General features: G+C 38.7%; 1 protein-coding gene across 2 annotated transcripts in view; it reads right to left on the minus strand.

Moving 5' to 3' along the window:
- Positions 1 to 19,209, minus strand: part of LOC140195453 (ATP-binding cassette sub-family C member 9-like) — a 172,138-nt gene that overhangs the window by 30,200 nt on the left and 122,729 nt on the right. For both annotated transcript variants that reach the window (XM_072253779.1, XM_072253770.1), the window contains exons 14-19: positions 17,005 to 17,162; positions 9,956 to 10,079; positions 7,232 to 7,495; positions 6,213 to 6,274; positions 1,940 to 2,096; positions 326 to 431 (exon numbers count right to left, since the gene is read on the minus strand). In XM_072253779.1, coding sequence (XP_072109880.1) covers positions 326 to 431; positions 1,940 to 2,096; positions 6,213 to 6,274; positions 7,232 to 7,495; positions 9,956 to 10,079; positions 17,005 to 17,162 — 871 coding nt within the window. The remainder of the gene's footprint in view (positions 1 to 325; positions 432 to 1,939; positions 2,097 to 6,212; positions 6,275 to 7,231; positions 7,496 to 9,955; positions 10,080 to 17,004; positions 17,163 to 19,209) is intronic.

The following is a 19,209-nucleotide window of genomic DNA, read 5'->3' on the forward strand; positions in this document are numbered from 1 at the left end:
TCTGAAGGCTAGTATTTTCCAGACTCTGCTGCTGCTCTTGAATTGCCTCTCCAGGCTGTTAGACCACACCTCTAACTGTGCTGCCATGATACAGAAGTCCTGATGTCCACAGATTGCCACATAAACATAAGTTTCAAGCTTTGTTTTCAAACATATTAAATTTTGTAATCTAGGCAACAAATTTTCCAATGTTGTCTGGGAAATAAGGAGTGCTTGGTTATGTAGACAGAGGATAGTTTGTGAAAATGTGCTGTGGGTTTTACAAGAAAGGTGAATCTTCACATACCAGATATTACAGAAGTGCATTTTATGTTATAAGACAAACCTTTTAAAGTCAGGCTTTTCCACGTTTTTATCAAATCTGGATTTTGTTTAGCAATCTCCTGGTAGGTGCCTTGTATTTCAATCTTCCCATCCAGCATAGCAATTACCTAAAACAAGCCATTCACAGTTCAGAAGATTAAACATTTCAATTCATTCTTTTTGCTGCTGATTTGTTATATTTACACTGTTTCATTGAACTAAAAATTTTGTTGAACATAATTTTGATTACATACTGTACACTTCCAAAAATACTAAAAGGAGGAGAGGCAACGAAACAAACACATTAGGGCTAACAGGTTTTTCCAACATATAAACATGTCAAAGATCCGCGCTGATGCTAAAGCTTCAGTAAAGCTTTCTCTTGCTCTTCCGTTTATTTCTAATATATCAGATTGGGGAGATCTGACAGAGGTTTACAGGATTATGAGAGGCATAGAGTGGACAGAGAGCATCTATTTCCCAGGGTTGAAATGTCTAATATCAGAGGGCATGTATTGAAGATGAGAGGGCATAGGTTCAAGGGGGATGGGAGGGTTAGGTTTTTTATTTAGAATTGTGGATGCCTGGTAAAGCGGTTGAGGCTTTTAAAGGACACTTGGATAGGCACATGGATCTTAGGTGGACAGAAAGATGGAGGGATGTGGACATGGTGCAGGTAGCAGGCATTCATGTCTGGGTGTTTTGATTTGCTTTTTAGCGAGCTTGGCACAACATTGTGGGCCAAAAGGCCTGTTTCTGTGCTGTACTCATCTATGTTCTTTGTTTTATGTATCCTTTTGTTTGATTCTCTTATCTGCGTATCCAGCTTCTCCATGATTCTTGTTTCAATCACTCCTTATGAAGGCATTTAATAATCTTACATTTTTCTTTCTAGCAACACTCAGTCATTTTTGACACAAAACATTATTTTGACAGGGGCAATCCTGAACAAGGGGGCATATTCAATAAAAAAAAACACAGCCAGACCTTTTCTGAATTAAATAACTAAAGGATGAAATCTGTAATTTGTTACACTGAGGATGTGGAATCAAATGATTTCTTTTATACAATAGATTAATTACATTTTCTAAGATAAATGTACTAAGAGAGAAGGCACAGAAGAGGATTAATGTTGAGATACAATCAATAATCTAATTGAGGTTACAGACAGAATCCAGGGGCTCAACAGTCTGTTCCTTCCCCTGTGGAACTTGAAGGCATATAATGCCCAACTAAAGAGCAGTAAAACTGTTTGAGAAGGGTTAATGGGAAAGAGTCATCTAAGGTCTTTAACTCCTTAGGAGGTATTTAAAAGTGGAATAGATTGGGGGTCGATGTGCCTCTTCCGTTTTGTTTTTTTTTGTGTGTGGGGGGGATTTGGGGTATTTATTTGCTGGTTCCATTTTCATTCATTTTTTGTGCGGGGAGGGGCGATTTTGAGAGTTGATGATTGCACTGCCTTTCTTTCTTGGCTTCATGGCTATACAGAGAAGAAGAATTTCAAGTTGTATACTTCCATAATAAATCCTTTAGAATTGATAGACACATTCTTGACAGGAGGAATGCTACATTATCTAAATGAATGTTAATGTCTTAAAGGGAAACTCCACAAACTCAATTAAGATATCTTGCTTACATAGTCTGCTTCCTCAACGTATTCCAGTTTGTGTGTTACAACAATGGCAGTTCTGTTTTCTTTCTTTAAAATCCCAATGATCCCTTGATGGAAAACATGGTTTCCTACTTGTGCATCCAAAGCTGATAAGGGGTCATCCAATATTACAATAGGGCACCTAATTTAAATTAAAGGTAGAATAACTCATTGTTGAAAAGGCAATGAAGATATTGAAGTTTCAAAACTTTCGGCTGAATTCAAAATTCCAAAGGGTTTATAAAACAATTCTGACTATTTTACTTTAGGATTTAGAAAAGCCTGTGTGGCAAGTACAATAAAATTGTTAAAGCAAATCTTTAGCAAAATGCATGATTGATCGCTGACCACACTTTAAATTGTTATTGTATTGCCCCAAAATAGAATCAGGAAAGAACAAGATGCAATTTTTTTGATAGATTGATGATTGGTTGGTTGTCCTTCCTTTGATTTTGGATTAATTAACCGTAAAATAAATTCTCAAACTAAATTTGCTATAGAGGCACACTGCCCACGAGATAAATGGCAAATTCAGTGATAAAGCAGTATTCTCTTTGAGTGCAAGATATTTTAAACACATACCAATAACCTGTAAAGTAATTCGTGATTTTTGTATGTTCACTATCTATCCTGTTCATACTCTTCATAATTTTATACAAAAGCTTGGTTATCACTTAAGTCTCCAGTTTTAATGGAGATGCAACATCAGCATATTACCCTGCCCATTCTCTCTAGTGATTAATGACAGCCTAAACAATTCCAAAATTTTTGTTAAATTCCATATTTCCTATATTTCATATTTCTGCTCTATTTCACTATGCTATAATAAAAGACTTCCTACTGCAACTCAATCTATAATTTCTTATAGAATTAAAAACTAAGAAATTACAATGACTTCCCCTTTAGAGTTTATGGATTCAACTCAATTCCATTGTGTTGCCTTTTTGTTAGGCACCATTATCCTCTATGTCACTGCTACATAAAGGGATGATCAGAGCTGTGAAACAACACATACAAAATTAAGCAACTATTTTATCCAGGTCAATAAAAACGTCTTTTTTTGTCATTTAAAACCTACCAGACTGTTGGTGCAGCCCGTTGAACTATCTCAAACAATTATCCAATTTGACTAACTCCTCCTGTTTTATTCCACTGCCTTGCAAAAGTTTAATTTTTTATTACACATCCAAATTTATTCCTTTTAGAGTCCTTCTTCTTCAGCCCTTTACCCATTTCACCTATCCCCTCTCAGCTTCTTACTTTATTCCTGTCCCCACCCACCCATCTACCTTCCCCCTCACCTAGTCTCACCTATCACCTGCCAGCCCTTACTCTCCCCTCCCCCAACTTCTTATCCTGGTTTCACCTTCTTCCATTCCAGCCCTGATGAAAGATCTCAGCACATAACATTTACTGTTTATAACTCTCCATAAATGCTCCTAAAGCCTTTTACTAGCTTTCTCTTCCATTTGCCTTCATCATTATTCTCTCTGCCCTCCACCCTATCAATGATGTTGCCTTTTGTTCTGGGTAACTTGAAGCATATTTATCTCAGATTTAGCCATTCATCTAAAATATTACTGTAACTGTGTTTCCTTCTATAGTCCTGTATTGCCAGATCCCTTTGTTCTACCACACCCCTCAGTGCCCTACCAGGTGAAAACATTTTTTCCATATCCACCCTATCAATGCCGATCAGGAACTAATGTTTCAGTAAGTCCCTGCTCAATGTTCTAAACTCCAGTTGATACAGTCTGTTCAGCCAATCCTCATTAAACAATTAACCTTTGCCAAGCAATAGCTGAATAAATGTCTCTAAAAAGTTTCTAACATTTTCCTCGTGACATACATTAAGCTAACTGCCCTGGAGTTTCCATTTTTCAGTTTCCCTTTTCTGAATAAAGGAATTGTATTTGCTATTTTCCAATCTAATCAAAATAATTTTGAAAAAAAAATTAAAACGAATGCATCAACAATTGCACTTTTTTGAGATGAATTCCACCAGGAACCTGGAGATGTGTCAGCTTGAGCTCCATTATTTTGCTCAGGTCCACTTCCTTGGTGAATATAATTCATATGTTAATCAAGACATCTTTTAATTTGAGTCATAGAAATGTACCAGATAGAAACAGGCCCTTCAGCCCATCATCCATGCTGAAACCATTTAAATTGCCTACTCCCATCGACCTGCACTGGGATCACAGCCCTCCATATCCCTACCATCCATGTAGCTATCCAAACTTCGCTTAAACGTTGAAATCGAGCTTGCATGCTCTACTTATGCTGGCAGCTTGTTCCACACTCTCACGACCTTTTGAGTGAAGTTTCTCCTCATGTTCCCTTTAAACTTTTCACCTTTCACTCTTAACCATGACCTCTGGTTGTAGTCCCTTGCAACTTCAGTGGAAAAAAACAGCTTGCATTTACCCTTTCTATACCCCTCATAATTCTGAATACCTCTATCATCACTACAACAGTAACAGCACTAATAAAAAGCAGGTCTGCTTTGTATCAGGTGTGCTTCAGAATCACAAATTTCTTTACTGTCGCACAAAGATTGATATTGCATGCTTGATATAAAATATATATATTGGTGCAAAGTGCCCCTGGAAATCACTATGTTGTCTATAATTTCCAGGAATGGGATGGGTCGGCAGCAGAAGAATTTCAAATGAAACCTTACACCAATTTCTTCATTTTCACTTGCAGTTTTCCTTGTAAATATACTTGGAATTTTATTTTACACTTAGATAATGAGCTTGAGAAATGTGCCCTGAATGCTCAGAATAGCTTTCAGGAATATACCGTGAAGCAACAAGGAGGCAGGCTATATTAGATTAAATAATGATTGATAAGATAACTGCATTGCTCCGAAGAGCACTATACCAGGTCATTCTTACCCTCGGCCATTAAGCTCTATAATGAGTCTACCTATAGCTGGGGAAGTGATGACCCCGTCCTGTTAGACTGTTGGTGGTAAATTATTTTTTTATTCTTTCTACTTCTCTTCTAATATTTTTTAATCTGTGCACTTGTGATGCTACTCTGACACTGTAATTTCATTTGGGATCAATAAAGTATCTACCTGTCTATCTATCCAAATCAAGCCTCAATTAATGGTGCATGCATGAATGGTTATCTGATAGTGACATAATAGGATAGGGTTAATGTTTGAAAAGGTTAAATACAAAACTGGTATTTGGTATTAAAAGCAAAACAAGGCTAATTTCAACAAGATGCATCAAGGTATCCATATTTAACATATCTGTTAGTGGGAAAATAATTAATCAGTGGGAACTGTTCAAAAAGATACAGGACCAGTTCATTCTTCTCAGGAAGGTGGATACATCAAAATTAATGCAAGTAGAGTAATGGTAATGATGAAAAAACATTGGTGAAGAGTAATATACTCCTACATCTATTCCAAGGTTTAAAGGAAATAACTTATTGTTAAACTGTGACCTTCCAAAATTCTCTTCATTAGGGAAAACTTCCTTCATAAGTGGAAAATGTCCATGACACTGCTACTTACGAAATGTGAGATGGGAAACCCCAGAATTATGAACAAGTTAATTAAACATGTGTTGTCAGGAAATTATAAAGAGTTTGCAATTAAGGATAAAAAAAATTACAGAATGTTGAAACGTGCTAAAGCAGCACTGTGTAGGGACTCTATCAGTGTCACACGAGAACCTTCATCCTTAATATTTTAATTTGCATGAAGCCCAAAGCATCACATGGAGCAAAACTGACGTTGAACGTACAATGACGATCATTGATATTGAAATGTTTGAACCTACTTTGAGAAGTATGGCTGGGATACCAAGGCAATGACCTTACCATGACCAAGCCCTTCAACCCCAAATCTGCCACGTTGTTAGTTGAGAGATGCTTTACTGTTCAAGACCACTGTCATTCACATTGCTCACAAGCAAAGTGAGGTTTTATAAAACAAAAACAACAGGAATTCTGCAGATGCTGGAAATATATAAAACAATTTGCTTTACTGCAGTAATATATTTCCTTTGTAGAATTTCGTTCTGTTATTGAAATGATAACCTAACCAGAATAGGGAGCTACTTTAGTCTAAAACTTTGAAGTCCAACGTCAGGAATTACCTATTAAATATTGATGACAAATCAAGCACTATTTTGCACGATGAAATCACACGCTCAGAAATAGTCCCTACATCAAACAGCAACCAAGCGTATCTCCTTATTTCCATCACATTCAGCAAAATATAATGAAGTATCCATACCTCGAATAGAGTGCTCGTGCGACACTAACACGCTGCTTCTGACCACCACTCAGGTTAATACCCTGAGGGGAAGAGAAAGGATATGTAGCTAATAGTCTTAATAACTTTAAACAGAATATCTGAAAATACATGGGGCACGTAGTGCTGAAATTTAACATACATCAATATCACTATGCAACACATAGTAAGGAAGACATAACCCATGAATTGATATCACAGGTTGCTGGGTGACTTGCTTTTTCTACTGTTAATCTTTAAGCATCTAGCTAAAGAAGGAAAGCAATACTTCGTAGAATGAATTGTAACCAAACGCTACATGGTTTAGTTAAATAGGTCAAGGCAGTGCACTGTTAAACTAGCCAATCTTAACCTGGCCATGATGAGTGGGTGCTAAAATTTATTTGAGGTTGGAGTGGAGAAAATTGTTTAATATTTTTGCTGCTGAATCAATTCATTTACAATGTCTTCTCCTCCTGTTCCCACATTGTTACCTCTAGTGACCACCAAGGATACCTTACCACCAATCTTTTTAGCCATTCACCATCTTTATACAGTCACACTGCTATATAAACTATATGTATACGGTTATATATATGGTTTCTAAGCTGTGGAACTCAATACCTAAAACTATAAGGGATGCAGACTCAGATGCACTTTTAATGCCAGATCAAAACCTATTTATTTAACCTTGCTTTAACCAATATCATTTTGTCTTTTATTTTAATGTTTGCACTTTATCCCATTGTACAGCACCTTGATCTACACTGTTTGTATAAATTGTTCCTTAAATAAATTATTATTATATGCACTCTAATTTGGACACTTAAACTTCAATGATCTTAATTATACTATGACTTATGACTCAAATCCTAAGCTCTCAAATTCCCCTTCTAAACCTTTTCACCTCCTTAGCACTTCTTCCTTCCTTGAGACGTTTCTTGAAGCCTTGCACCTATAAACATCTGCATCAGCAGAATCTCGCGTTTAAAAATGACCTATAAACCCTTCAGTGTACTTACTTTCTCACCAATTTCTGTCAGCCGCCCTGCAGGTAAAATGTCAATATCAGGCTGAAGTGCACAGGCTTCAATCACGGCCTGAAAACGCTCTTCATCAAAGCTTTCTCCAAACAAAATGTTCTCTTGTAAAGAAGCATTTCTCAGCCAAGCTGTTTGCGCGGAGTAAGCCATGGGTTGGTTAGCTGATCTCCAGACTATATGACCAGAGACAGGAATCATTTCTCCTAATATGGCAGAAATAAGGGATGATTTTCCACTCCCAACCTGAAATTATCAAAATTTGATGAAAATTAGCTAACAGAGTTTCTTTTCTCTTAATTGTTTCCCCTCTTATTCTAATACTGATGCCAATAATTACTTCTGGAGGACTAGCAGTACCTCAGTCAAATGGCCATTGATTAAAGATCTTACACTTCCAAATGGATGCCAGAGGTGTGCAGATTCTAGCATGTTCTTCCCAATGGATTCAGAGATGAGAACCAGAGTTCATGTATTTACAGCTAGGGAAAAATCCCAACATTAAAAGAAACTGGGGAGAAGGGAAAGGAAGTTCCAATTTGAAGTGGGGTAGATAACTATTCATCATAAAGTAGATTACAATGCAACGAATTGAAGGGCTAATTGGGGTAAACGATGAGGGAGCAGAGGGCCAGTGTAAACTGGATAAGTTAGAGGTGAAATAATGGCTCACTCACTGTAGGATATCAAAGAAAAATACAGTGCTGAAGAATGAGATTGCAGGATGGCGGGGGGTGGTGGGAGAGATAGCCAGAGATCCAACTGATTCTTGGGGAGGGTGCAAGGGTAGCTACGTCAGACTTTGCAATTTCAGGTAATTAGGAATTGGGAAATGTGGTGGTTTTGACAGGGTCAAAGGCTAGACATAACAGTGGGGTCCCAGAGCAGCAAAGTGCTATTGAAATCTAGTTGTCACAATTACGGCACTTCTATCACAGCAAATAACTTCATTTCTGGGTAACATAATCCATCTTGAGGTGGTCATTGTGTTTCATTCCAGGACGACTCATTTTAGTTGCATAGAACTTAAATAAATAGTATGCATGGTTGAGTTTCCAGTCAAGTACAACTCTGAAGAAGCAGGGAAATGGGGGAATATGCCTGCTTTATTTAGAGCACATGGTGCCACTCTGAAGAAGAGCGCATAGGCAGGATTGGAGGGGACGTGAATGTTGTAAGAACACTGATAAAGAATAGCAGGCAAGAGTGCTCTTGTAGAAATTTATTGAAATCCAAGTATTTCACACATATTTGAAAGACATTTATTTAATAGCTAAATGTTAATAATAATAAAAATACATAATTTTAAAAAGAAAAATACTATATTTGTGATTTCTTCATCAAATTCCATTTCAACCCTCTGGAAAGGCACAGTGAACATACAGTTATGACTTTCCCAGTCAAGCTTTCATGTAATATTATTTCCCCCTTATTATTGTAGGTACATGACTAAACAAAAGGTTTTGACTCATCAACATTTTGAGGTCCCAAGTAACATTAAGTATAGCAAATGGGAAAATGCAGCTTGATACAATAGAAATACAGCTAGCTTTGGGAGGAGGCCAAGATTTATTCTGCATCCCTAACACAAGAAAATCTGCAGATGCTGGAAATCCAAGTAACGCACACAAAATGCTGGAGGAACTCAGCAGCCAGGCAGCGTCTATGGAAAAGAGTAAAAAGTCGCTGTTTCGGGCTGAGACCCATTCTGCATCCGTTTCACCTCTGGCATCCCTGATGCTGATTCCAGGTGCCTAAACTTCAAGTTCTCTACTTATATCTATAGCATCCCTCACCTTAATTTACAAGATTATTTACCGATGGAATGAAATTTTAGAAGCATTGTTAAATGTACATCCATTTCCACATTGTGCATTCTGTCTAAAACCAACTGCAATTTTTCACATTTTTGTCTCTGCTCCAGTTTGAACATTTGCCATAGCTGCCTTCAAAAGCCTGATTAAAAACAACAGTAATGTTGCTTTGATCCATTTCCCTTGATAACCATCTAAAACAAAAGTCTATTCCTCATCTCTAAACATATAAACAATCAGAGACAGTCTGGAGACAGAGGAGTCTAGACTTCTATTATTCTGGTATTAGCAAATCGCTTTCAGTTTTACTCCCCTAAACCACCTTCATCTCTACCATCAGGGACCAAAACAAAGCTCAGAGACTCAGATGCTCCTCCTGCAATCTCATCTGCTGTATTCATTGCTCTTGATGTTGCTTGGTCTACATCGGCAAGATGAAGCGCCTTCTAGGGGACCAACTTGCAGAACAGCTATGGTCAGTCTGCATTGTCCATCCTGATGTCCCTGGTTGCATGCCATTTCAAATCCCTTCACATTCCTACTCTAGGCCTGTCAGTCCTAGCTGGAGTGAGACCAAACACAGTAGATGAACAGCACCTCATATTCCATTAGGTTGTGTACAACCAAATGGCATGAGCACTAAATTTTCTAACTTCAAGTAACCCACACTTTTCTCTGCTTCTGCTCCTTCCCCCCAGTGCTTCAAGTTCAAGTTTATACATAACCAGAGTATAATCGCCGTAAAAAAATCAGCTTTTTATACTAAGTACCTTACCACTCCACCTGTTTGTATTCCTCCTGATTAAGCCATCTAACATGACCTTCCACAGAAGAAATGCCATTACAATATATAGTACATAATATTCAAAGATCTGTGAGTATATTACCTTACCTTGCCTACAATAACTGTAATTTTACTTTTGAGAATTTTTATTGAGATATCCTGAAGGACAGATCTCTCAGAGTTGCTATTCCATGTAAAGTAGCCACGGTGGATCTCCAGTACACAGTTTGTACTAGGAAAAGGAAAATATTGCATTCAGTTTTTAAGTAATTTTTGACACTTTAAGTAATTTTTGATTACATTCAAACACAACAAATACTAAATGTTTATATATCTTTTCCTTCATTTTGATTAACCTTGTATTTTTAAAATGAAGAGAGAAACATTCGCGTAGTCATGGAATCACAGAGAGATTCAGTACAGAGACTTCCTTTTGCCTATGGAGTCCACACCAACCTTCAACCACCCACTTTACACTAATATTACAATAACCTCATTTTAAACATTTTACCCATATTCCTAGTCAATGGAATGCCAGAATGAACTCATTTGGTGAAAAGGATGACTGAAATGGTGTGTATTCCATTATATAGGTTCCCATGCCATATGCTAGTGAGTATAGTACAGGAGAAGGATCAGGTGAATGGGTGGCTAAAGAATTGGTGTAGTTGAATGAAAGGAAATTGAGGGGATTAAAGACCTATAATTCCCCCGGGCTCATTTGTCTGTATCGCCAGGTATGTAAGGAAGCAACCTTAGAAACAGCAAATGCATTGGCATTCAATTCCCAACATTCTTTAGACTTTGGAACAGTTCCAATAGCTTGGCGGGTAGCTAACAAAATCTCTAGTTGTTGTGAACTGAAATACAACAACCGAAAGGGCACTGGAATAAAATGGGATAAGTACTTGTGCAGAAAAAGTACTTACAAGAGCCAAAGAATGAAATTAATGAATAGCCATACCAAACAACCATCATAACCCTAACACACTGAATAATCTCTGTCCAAACTATATTCTTATCCAATTCTACTGAAAGATGTTTCAAGGCTTGAAACCAAGGGCTGGGACATGATGGATAGTTAAATAATTGAGCTTATTCAAACATTCATGAATAATAGCTGCTCTCGGAAGAGGAAGCATTCGCAAAATTCAGATTTTCAACTTTAAAACTATAAATGAGATTAAAGACATAATACAAGCAAAAGCAAATGGATGTTATTTATCCACAGAGACACACAGAAGGAGGTTTGTGAAACATACTGTATAAAATCATAATGAGGAGGCAACAGCAATATGAGCACAGGCTAATAATTTAACCCTTAAATGACAACAAGATAACATTTAAAACATCCTTATAAACTTGTGGTTCTTGGCTTTGGTAAAGACTGACAGATTTATTTTTGGGTGAACAGTTGTGGATGTCTATGCAGAATGGCAGCCCTGCTACTCCAATGTACTTACTCTGTGGGGGATGGGGGTTGGCGGGGCGGGTATAAATCTGTTCTCATGAAGCAGCTGTACTTTTATTTTAAAATGTACAGAGAACAAGTCCTCATCTGAATAAATGCTCGAGTTAAATGAATACTCCAATTGTCTGGTAACTGCTGTGCATCGTATTTTCAAAGGAACCTTTGACATTCTGATAGAGTGGGGTTAAAGATCATAAAATGTTTTTTAGTTACTTACACTGGATTCTTCATTCAAATTTCAGGACAGTGAACTACTTAATAAAAAATATCTATAATGCAAGCCAAATGTTTCAATATGCAATGCACTGGATATTAAAATAGCTAAGGAAAGTAACTCCTTTTAAATTAGACTTTATATGAAATAAATTGCAACATATCAACACTAAATACAACTATCTAGTAATGAAAATAACTGTGAATAAGAGTCCATTTTTAAATCAAGCAATTCATTGCACTAAAAAAAGGGTATAGAAGAATGCAAAAGGCTAGTGACAACAGTATAAAGCTTGAGGTTTCTATAGTCCATACTAACAAGTTCAATGCAGTATTGCAAAGTGTTTAAAAATGTGTAATCATTGGTACAGTCCTACCGCTTAGCAATGATTATACATTTTTAAATACCTTGCAATATTGAACTTGTTAGTATGGACTATAGAAATCTCAAGCTTTATACTGTTGCCAGTAGCCTTTTGCGTTATTCTATATCTTTATGTTTTCTTTTCTCTTCAGTAAACAGACTTCAATATGGTGTAGAGTAACAAACAATTTCTTCCTATTGGACACTGCAAAGGCTAAATGTCCTTGATGTTGTGCTATAGATCCAAACTACAGAACAATCCATCATATTGTGTATAACAATACCTTCATTTTTCATTTTTTTCCCTCCTTATTGCTTTCTTGGTGCCTTTTGTTGATTTTTAACAGCTTCCCAACCCTCCAGCTTCCCACTAATTTTTGCTATATTGTATGCTCTCTTTTGCTTTTATGCTGTCTTTGACTTTCTTTGTTAGCCAAGGTTGCCTCATCCCCACCTTTAGAATGCTACTGCTTCTTTGAAATGAACCAAACCTGCATCTTCTGAATTGCCCCAGGAACTCCAGCCAGTGCTGCTTTGCCATTATACTTGCTACTGTCCCCTTGCATTAAACTTGGGCCAGTTCCTCTCTCACGTCTCTTGTTTCCTTTACTCCACTTTAATACCAATACAAGATGCTCTAAAAAGCCATCTCATAGACATTCTACAAATCCCTTCTCTTGCAATCCAGCAACAAACTAATTTTCCTAAACTATCTTCAAATTGAAATCCCGCATGACCATTGAAACCTTGCCCTTTTTACATGCCTCTTCTATTTCTCGTTGTAACTTGTACCCCACAGCCTGGCTACTGTAAATTCTTATCCCTTTCTAAACTTTATGTCTTATTCTTTATTCTGGAGACTTCTGTAAATTGTCCTGCACTCACCTTCCTTTTTACTTTATCCATACTTTTCCAAGTTGAACCCAGCCCCTACTCTGTAGTTTAAAGCCCTATGGAGAGTAGGTTCCCAAAGGATTAGTATGGTAAATGTACAAAGAGTTAAATGAATACTAACATTTGTATTTATCTTGTACAATGAAATAGAAGCTAGTACAGTGACGTCCTGCAGCTTATCAATATTATGAAGGAGGAGGTGTTGCCTGTCATACAGCATGGATATAGGTCCTTCGGCTCAACAAATCCATGATGATCACATTGTCCACCTAACTTGTCTCATGTTCCTGTGTTTGGCCCATGTTCCTCCATGTACTGTATCTATCCATGAACTTCTTAAATGATACAATTGTACCTCTCTACCACTGCCTCTGACAGCTGATTCCATCTACTCACAACCCTCTGGTAAAAACGTTGCCTTTCAAGTCTTTCTTAAACCTTACTCCTCTCACCCCAAGTCTCTGCCCCCCTATCTTGGGGGAAAAATCTGCTTCTATCCATCTTATCCGTGCCCCTCATAACTTAAGACATTTTAATAAGGTCGCCCCTCATTCTCGTATGTTCCAAGGAAATAAAACCCAGCCTGGCCAACTTCTCCTTGTAACTCAGGACCTCTAATCCTGGCAAATCTGCTCTTTTCCCCATTTAACCATATTTTTCCTGTAACAGGGTGACCAGATCTGTACAAAGTAATCCAAGTGTGGCATCGCCAATTATACAATTGTATCCTAATGTGCCAGCTCCTATACTCAGTACTTTGACTAATGAAACCAGTGTGTTAAATGACTTTGTCATCACCCTGTCCTAGATCCAGTACATAAGTGCCATTACAACGAAAGTATGGTAGTCCTCTACTTTCTTAGAAGTTTGTGAAGATCAGGCATGTCATCTGAAACTTTAACAAACTTCTTTTGATGGACGTTGGAGAGAATATGGATTGGTTGCATCACAGCCTGCTATGGAAATGCTAATGCCCTTGAACAGAAAAGCCTACAAAAAGAGGCAGACACAGACTAGTCCATCATGGGTAAAGCCCTCCCCACCATTGAGCACATATATAAGAAACACTGTCACAGGAAAAGCAGCATTGATCATCAAGAACCCCACCATCCAGACCACGCTCACTTCTCACTGCTGCCATCGGGAAGGAGGTACAGGAGCCTCAGGACCCACACCACCAGGTTCAGGAACAGTTTTTATCCCTCAACCATCAGGCTCTTGAACCAAAGGGGATAACTTCACTCACCCTATCACTGAACTGTTCCCACAACCTATCGACTCACTTTCAAGGACTCTTCATCTTGTTCCTAATACTTATTGCTTATTTATTTATTACTTTCTTTTTGTATTTCCACATGGTTTGTTTGTTTGCCCGTCTTGTTGCGTGCGGTTTTTCACTGATCCTATGGTGTTTCTTTGGATCCAGTGTGAATGCCTCTAAGAAAAGGAATCTCAGGGTTGTATTTGGTGACATACGTACATGTAGCTTGAAAATAAATTTACTTCAAACTTTGAACCTGTGATGCAGCTTTCAATGAACTATGCACTTGTACCCCTAGATTCCTAGGATAATCATCCATAGCCTCCAAAATCCAATGTATTCTTCTTTCTTCTTCTTGACCTGAGGCTTAATATCTCTCATCAGCCAGATTCCCTAAACTTGTCAGGTTTACCTTTCACCCTAACCGGACGGAACATGCTGTTCTGTGACACGTAAGTCTCCCAATTGCTACTCATTCCTTTTGCTTCAAGGAGGCTCTTAGAATCGACTCCTTATAGATTCTGTCTTATTCCCTCAAAAATTCAGCTCTGCTCCAGTTTAAAACCCCAACCCATGGACCTGTCCTATTCTTTTCCATCACTATCTTAAAACTAATAAAACTACGGCCACTAGAGTCACTGCCGCTTCAGTTACCTGCCCTGTCTTGATCCTCAAGTAAAGGTCAAGTCTCCTGAGTAGGGCCCTCTATATAGAAACATAGAAACATAGAAAATAGGTGCAGGAGTAGGCCATTCGGCCCTTCAAGCCTGCACCGCCATTCAGTATGATCATGGCTGATCATCCAACTCAGAACCCTGTACCAGCCTTCCCTCCATCCCCCCTGATCCCTTTAGCCACAAGGGCCATATCTAACTCCCTCTTAAATATAGCCAATGTACTGGCCTCAACTGTTTCCTGTGGCAGACAATTCCACAGATTCACCACTCTCTGTGTGAAGAAGTTTTCCCTAATCTCGGTCCTAAAAGGCTTCCCCTTTAACCTCAAACTGTGACCCCTTGTTCTGGACTTCCCCAACATCGGAAACAATCTTCCTGCATCTAGCCTGTCCAATCCCTTTAGGATTTTATACGTTTCAATCAGATCCCCCCTCAATCTTCTAAATTCCAACGAGTATAAGCCCAGTTCATCCAGTCTTTCATCATATGAAAGTCCTGCCATCCCAGGAATCAATCTGGTGAACCTTCTTTGTACTCCCTCTATGGCAAGGATGTCTTTCCTCAGATTAGGGGACCAAAACTGCACACAATACTCCAGGTGTGGTCTCACCAGGGCCTTGTACAACCGCAGTAGTACCTCCCTGCTCCTGTACTTGAATCCTCTTGCTATAAATGCCAGCATACCATTCGCCTTTTTCACTGCCTGCTGTACCTGCATGCCCACTTTCAATGACTGGTGTATAATGACACCTCCCCTTTTCCTAATTGGCCACCATTCAGATAATAATCTGTTTTCCTGTTTTTGCCACCAAAGTGGATAACTTCACATTTATCCACATTAAATTGCATCTGCCGTGAATTTGCCCACTCACCTAACCTATCCAAGTCACCCTGCATCCTCTTAGCATCCTCCTCACAGCTAACACTGCCGACCAGCTTCGTGTCATCCGCAAACTTGGAGATGCTGCATTTAATTCCCTCATCCAAGTCATTAACATATATTGTAAACAACTGGGGTCCCAGCACTGAGCCTTGCGGTACCCCACTAGTCACTGCCTGCCATTCTGAAAAGGTCCCGTATATTCCCACTCTATATTGACTCAGTAAAACTTCCTGCCCACGTTTCACAAATTTCACCTTGTCTGGGCCTTAACACCTTGGGTAGTTTAGTTAATACCAAGGAAATTAAAATCTCCCACTAAAGTAAAGGCATCCGTTAGTCTTGCGAGACCATGGCTCTGCACCTGGAAAGTCTTCACTCTCCAGGGCGCAGTCCTGGGCAAGGTTGTAAGGAAGACCAGCAGTTGCCTATGCTGCAAGTCTCCCCTCTCCAATGTTGTCCAAGGGAAGGGCATTAAGACCTATACAGCTTGGCACCAGTGTCGTCGCAGAGCAATGTGTGATTAAGTGCCTTGCTCAAGGACACAACACATGTTGCCTCGGCTGGGGCTCGAACTCACGACCTTCAGGTTGCTAGTCCAATGCCTTAACCACTTGGCCACGTGCCCACACTCCCACTAATGCAACACTATTATTCTTACGATTATGAAGGATGAGCAAATTCTCTAAATGCAAGCTCCTCAAATTCCCACCTCCTAATGAGGGAGGTCCATTACTCAGCCCCAGTAGAGCAATCCTCCCATTCCAGTTTCTAATTTCTAACCCTATGGTCTCACTGGACAATCCCCAGGAATACCACTCCATTACTACTGTTTTGTCCATTCCTTATCAAGGTACAGAAAAGATTCACAAGGACTCTGTCTGGCACGGAGGGTTTGAGTTATAAAGAGAGATTGTGTCGGCTGGGTCTCTTTTCTCTGGGGCAAAGGAGGCCGAAAGGAAACACGATAGAGGCATATAAAATTATGAGAGATGCAGACAGCCAGTGTCTGTTTCTCATGGTATCGGTTTAGTGTGAAAGGGAGGAGGCTTGAGGGGTGATTTTTTTTTAAAACACAAGGACTACTTGGTATTTGAAATGAGCTGTCAGGATTGGTGGTGAAGGCAGGAATGGTAATGAAATGTAAGGGACACCCACACAAGTACTTAAAAGAAAAGGGCATAGAGAGATTGAAATTAATCCAGGAATGTGGATTAGTATAGATAGGCATGATGGTCAGCATAGGAGAAGTAAGCTAAAGGACCTGTTTCTATCCTGTATAACTCAATGACAATTTTAAGGTTACTTTATAGCAATGTTGCTAATAGTTGTTAGTTGTAAACAATAAATAACTAACTACAACAAATTTAAATCAATGAATTAGTCTGAAATTTCACCTGCATTTGGGAAGGAGTTCCATATCATTTGGATCACATTCTTCCAGCTTTGTTTCATTGGAGTAATTCATTATAGCATCTGGATGGAATTTGTCTTGGTAGTCCGAAGAGTCATTGCTGTTGAAATGACCAGAAACATCTTTTTCTGTTGGCAGGAGCTGCAAGATTAAAATCAAGTATGATTTTAATAAAAATAAATTATACATTTTTTTGTAAAATTCAGGTCAATAATTCTTCCAAAATTAAATGGAACGAGTGACAATGTTACTTTATTAAACATAGATTTAAAGTAATTACCCATGGTAACCATTAAAGACCAAATAAGTCTTTCATAGAGTCTGTTTTACTGTATTTTAATGTTTTATTTAAGTCTTATAAGATCACAAAGCAATGGCATGACCACCTATTATTCAAAGATTTCGACCATTTGATCAAGCAACTAAACTGAAATTGATGACTCAGCATGAAGACAGAATGAAAAGCATTCCCCTGGAACATGCTCTATCATTCAATGAGGCCGTAATTGATCTGTACCTAAATTCCATCCATTGGTCTAGACTTCTTTGTATGGCAAAAAGCTATCAATCTGTTATTTAAAACCATTTATTGTGCTAGCACATATCAATATTTTAAGGGGAATTGAATAAAAAGTTTATTTAAACGTCTTGGTTGAAATGGCCCTTTAAACATTAACGGTGTTTGTTACTAGCTTTCTCCCACCAATAGAAACAGGAAGCATATCTTTACACATACAGTGGAGTTGAGACAACCTCTTCCCCTATAAACTGTTGAAGTCAGGTTAATTTTTCTCTCTCAACAGTCACTTGATCTGCTGAACTGTTTATGCTATCCTGGTACAAGCTATTAACAGTAACTTTTATTTCCACAGAATTCTGTTAGTCCTTCACAATTCTGTGGATTCCAGTAAATTGGGCTATTGGATAATCAAGACAGTCACTTATTTGTGACAACTCTTAAAAGAACAAAAATGAATTGAGAAAATTACTGGGATTCCCTTCGTTTTATGGGACACTTGCGCTTAATTGGGACAGGAGAACTGTTCCTGAACAGCTTCTAACCAGTGTCAGAAGTGTGCATTTGTGCGGCTGTTACACACTACACCGTGCCTAGAGCAAACAGTTTTTTAAATAGTGTCAGTTGTGTGTGCTTGTGTTCAGAAAGCAGTAACTTTTGTCACTGATAGTTGACGAGAGTGGGCAGTAGGGGTGTATGAGATGTCCAGGGAGGGGTAGCACCTTTGTGAAGGGGTTTGTCTTGTTCATTCCGGGGCAGCTTGTTCACCTCTGATCCCCACCGGACACTCAACTCCCACCTGTAGCTCCAAGTAGCTGTTTGTGTGCAACAACGTCCCCAGTACACCGCTTCGACAGGCGGGCTAAACCAAATGAGGGTAGCCCAGTGAGATAGAGACATGCCTACCCTAGCATGTGAAGTCAGCTCCGGCAGATTGGGCGGATCAGATCCACAGTGAGATCTAATGGCCAGGAAGGCGGCTCTGCAATGCTCCATGGAGAGTGAAGGGAATTATGAGGCACAGAAGTAGTCATGGTCATCCACTGCAACCAAGGAAGACTCTAGTTGTCATGCTTGTATGTATCACTGGACCTAGACATCCGAAGTCAAGAGAATGGGACTTCCAAATTCCAGAGAGTGGGACTGCCCCAGTGCAATGGTTTTTCTACTTTAAAAACTCTGCAGCACAGGTTTTCTGTCGTTGTAGAACACAATGGACAATGACCAGTTGGGGAAAAATAAGCAGTAAGACAATTCAGAACTGTTTTTCTCACTGCAGTTTCAAGCGTTCAGGCTTAGAGGTGCCAGGGAACGAAAATGAAGCAACTTCACTATTTCAACAAGTTAGGAACTATGAATAATTTGAAGATATTGGCAATCATCCTGAATGTTACAATGAAAATGAAGATTTGGAGGATGCAATTGTCAAAAGCATTGTATTAAGGTAGTCCATTATCTACACTAGGCATCTACACTGATTTTGTACATTTACAGTCAATCAAAAATGTGCTGCAGTGTACATCGATGAATTCCTCCACTGATAACTATTAGGAACTAATACACAGTTTTAAAATACAGTAGTATTACTTATAGTGTTCTAATGAGGGACGTAGTATTACTTATAGTGTTCTAATTTGTAGACAAGTTGAGAATTCCTTTTACTCTTGCAGA

The sequence above is a fragment of the Mobula birostris genome, chromosome 1 (assembly GCF_030028105.1).
Source record: "Mobula birostris isolate sMobBir1 chromosome 1, sMobBir1.hap1, whole genome shotgun sequence".
Taxonomy (NCBI): domain Eukaryota; kingdom Metazoa; phylum Chordata; class Chondrichthyes; order Myliobatiformes; family Myliobatidae; genus Mobula; species Mobula birostris.